The 4164-nt window shown below is 35.1% G+C and overlaps 1 protein-coding gene across 1 annotated transcript in view; it reads left to right on the top strand.

The window, feature by feature from the left end:
* Positions 1-903: 903 nt before the first annotated feature.
* The window catches only part of LOC123504068 (1,5-anhydro-D-fructose reductase-like), a 12053-nt gene continuing 8792 nt past the window's right edge, over positions 904-4164 (top strand). The window contains exons 1-3 of the mRNA XM_045254339.1: positions 904-1057; positions 1381-1545; positions 2328-2445. Coding sequence (XP_045110274.1) covers positions 965-1057; positions 1381-1545; positions 2328-2445 — 376 coding nt within the window. The 5' untranslated portion in view covers positions 904-964. The remainder of the gene's footprint in view (positions 1058-1380; positions 1546-2327; positions 2446-4164) is intronic.

Here is a 4164-nt window from a genome sequence, read left to right as displayed (position 1 = left end):
TATGGAGAACACGAGGGATGGGAAACTGTATGAATATCACTTGAGAGAGAGAGAGAGAGAGAGAGAGAGATAAGGATTGGAGGCAAAGCAGTGATGACAGATGGCTGGCCAATAGAGGGTCAGCAGCAATCTAGACAGGCTGGCCTTGCACCGCCCAGTTCCACCAGCACAGCCTCGCGTGCCGCCCTGCCATTTTCGCCTTCAGGACCATCAACTCGCCGACATTATGCCATTACCGCTCCTTGAATATAATGTTGAAAGGGAAAGCCGTGTGAACCAACATGTTTTACATCTCTTATTTTGGGATCTCTCGCAGATGAAGATGACTCGTGTTGCCATTTCTAATTTTTGTTTAGGAAGACAATGGAAAACACTCTGACAGACAAATAACATGAAACAATCCGTTTCCATGGTGTGTGTGTGTGTGTGTGTGTGTGTGTGTGTGTGTGTGTTAATGTTATGGCCTATAGCGCCTGTAGGTACACTTGAAGAGTAGGTACGTATGTAGTTCAGCTTTCGCCCATTATATTAGTGGCGCATATATATCATTTACATGATATATATATATATATATATATATATATATATATATATATATATATATATATATATATATATATATATATATATATATATATATATATATATATATATATATATATATATATATATATATATATATATATATATATATATATATATATATATATATATATATATATATATATATATATATATATATATATATATATATATATATATATATATATATATATATATATATATATATATATATATATATATATATATATATATATATATATATATATATATATATATATTCATAATTACAATAAAAGAATTACAATTAGTTAATTAGTACACGGCAAACTACGGCTGCGGTCTCAACGGCGAGTCACGTGTCTACACTATCAGACAATTGAAAGCAGTGAAATAACGCATAATGGATCGAGGAACGATATCATACACATCGAAAGTGTCTGTGGCAGGTGTAGATGAAAAATTACCAGTGTTAGGAGTCAGTACTAAAATGGGGGTAAGTAATAAAGCGAATTTAATTTAATAGTAGGCTTCCGCATATCGTTATTCACTCTTGATACTGTATCATATAACATTTCGTAGTGGCTGCACCATAAAATGAAAGCAAAAAATAGGTATTACGTATATGTAAAATACAGGGATTTAGGCATTTAACAATTACCATTATATTTGAAGAATTACCCAGCAGCCTTCATATTATGAAGCCTAATCTTGTTCCTGTGTGTGTGTGTGTGTGTGTGTGTGTGTGTGTGTGTGTGTGTGTGTGTGTGTGTAAATCCTATCATTGAGTCGCATGTCAGTCAATCCTTCACCCTGCAGATGGAGGCCATAAAGGCAAGGAGGTGCTTCTCAAGGGCTGTGAACCGCGGGGTGCAGCTCCTGGACACAGCCTATTCCGACATGTGCGAGCAGGAGCTGGGCAAAGTTCTCAACCTGTGCTGGAGGAGAGGCGACACTAGGAATGAGTTTTTCATCATCACGAAGGTAAGCAAAACAAGGAGTGTCTGGCAGACGAGTATGTGAACTAACATTTGATCTTTCATTTCAGTGATATTTCTGGAGTTTACATGTTAGACACTACTTAATCATTGACTTTCAATAATAATAATAATAATAATAATAATAATAATAATAATAATAATAATAATAATAATAATAATAATAATAATAATAATAATAATAATAATAATAATAATAATAATAATAAATAATGATAATGATAATGATAATAATATATAATAATAATAATAATAATAATAATAATAATAATAATAATAATATCAACAATAATAATAATGATAATGATAATAATGGTTACAATAATGATAATAATAATAATAATAATGATAATAATAATAATAATAATAATAATAATAATAATATAATAATAATAATAATAATAATAATAATAATAATAATAATAATAATAATAATAATAATAATAATAATAATAATAATAATAATAATAATAATAATAATAATAATAATAATAATAATAACAATAATGATAATAATAACAATAACAATAGCAATATTAAATAAACACAAAAAGAGAAATATGGAATAAGTAAGAAAAAGCAAAGCCCAACAAATCAGAATTGAAAAGAACTTAAAATAATTCAATAAAACGTACAACAAAATACAAACTTATAATCAATGACAAAAATAAATAAATAAATAAATAAACAAATAAAAATAAAAAATAAATCCTAATTTTCTCTTCAATTTGTTAAAAGAATCTACTACAAATGTTTTCCTGCCCCCAGCTGCCCCTCGTCGGCATGAAATGGAACATGGTCAGCAGGTTTTTGGACATATCCCTCAAAAACCTGGGCTTGAACTACGTGGACGCCTTTCTGATGGAGGCGCCCGTCGGTCTACAGTGTAAGTAACTCTACCCAGATGAAAAAAAATATCCCAACACTTCATTTCTCTAAGACTTCAGACGCAAACTAAAAATATCTGACGGCAGGCAACTCTGAGAAACCTCTGTAAGTAAACTGAGACTAATGATGAAACAGAGCCTCGCAAAATCCTTACAAACGCGACTTTCTCAACGGTAGTATAACGAATGGACTCAGTTACATCACATTCTTTCTCTCTCTCTCTCTCTCTCTCTCTCTCTCTCTCTCTCTCTCTCTGAATACTGTTTTTTGAAGAGTATGGGAAGCGCTGTCCATCTTCTACCCATTAGCGGCGAAGGCAATTTTATCTATAGTGGTACCCATATCAGGGCCCATATCACCACCCAAGCGCATCTTTGGTATAAGGTAATTACACCTCCATCTAGAACCTGGGTATCATGGTGACATGTAGGTAACTTTAAACCACTCGACAAATGGCAAAGTAACAAGGCGATACGTGGTGAATTCGAACCTATATGCATGGAAGGTCTACCTCACCACCTTATCCACTACGCTACCGTCTCCCTATAAACCCTATATATTACGGTTATTAGAATGTGATCTCAGTTACAACAGCCCTATAGAATAATGAAAACCAATCAAATCAGTCAAGAGTCATCAATGAAAGTATCTGTTGCATCGGTACGCCCTCTCTAATCCCCTCATCTTTCAGTACTATAGAACCTTTCCTTCAACCTCTGTCTTGATGCCTACTCGTCATTATAGGATATTGATAATCTATATTATACCTTTTATCCAACCCGTTACTCCTCGAACAGTCTTTCCCCCAATGTACCCTCAGGAGCCAGAAACTAATATTTTACGAAGCTTATCTAACAAGATGCCTGGCACGTATATCCGGGATGCTGGGTTGTGTGTGTGTGTGTGTGTGTGTGTGTGTGTGTGTGTGTGTGTGTGTGTGTGTGTGTGTGTGTGTGTGTGTGTGTGTGTTTGTGTGTGTGCCTGAGCCCACCACCCTTGTTCACCGTATTGTTATAACTAATCCTCTCTCTCTCTCTCTCTCTCTCTCTCTCTCTCTCTCTCTCTCTCTCTCTCTCTCTCTCTCTCTCTCTCTCTGTCTACTCGTAATGCAACAATACAGTCAATCACCCATGGTTAGAAAAAAAAAGAGAGAGAGAGAAGCTTTCCCTATTGAACGCAGGTATAGAAAGCACAGAACACACACACACACACACACACACACACACACACACACACACACACACACACACACACACACACACACACACACACACACACACACACACACACACACACACACACATGTTCAAATCAGACACAAGCATAATTGTTAGTTCACTCTATTACGCCAAGCGAGTGACCAACTCCACAAGCCGTAGCATGCGTTGAGCGGACAGGTAACAATATCGGGCGGTTTAAAGGTGTCCACTGCATTGTATTAACGCACCTGAGGCTTGAAGAGAGAGAGAGAGAGAGAGAGAGAGAGAGAGAGAGAGAGAGAGAGAGAGAGAGAGAGGAAAAACTCGTATATCTCGTTTATTCATAATTCCAGACAAAGAGAAAACAAGAACAAGTCCATCCATATTCGTCCATTGCCTCTTGTTTCTACGTCTAGTATCGTTTTCCAGGAATCTTGTGTCGAGCTGACAGACCAATGTAGTACTGCTGCCGATAACACAATGGGGAGATGTCTGTTTTTTTTATTCATCTCCTTTTA

This window comes from Portunus trituberculatus, chromosome 15, assembly GCF_017591435.1.
Source record: "Portunus trituberculatus isolate SZX2019 chromosome 15, ASM1759143v1, whole genome shotgun sequence".
Taxonomy (NCBI): Eukaryota; Metazoa; Arthropoda; class Malacostraca; order Decapoda; family Portunidae; genus Portunus; species Portunus trituberculatus.
This window is presented reverse-complemented; position numbering and strand designations above follow the sequence as displayed.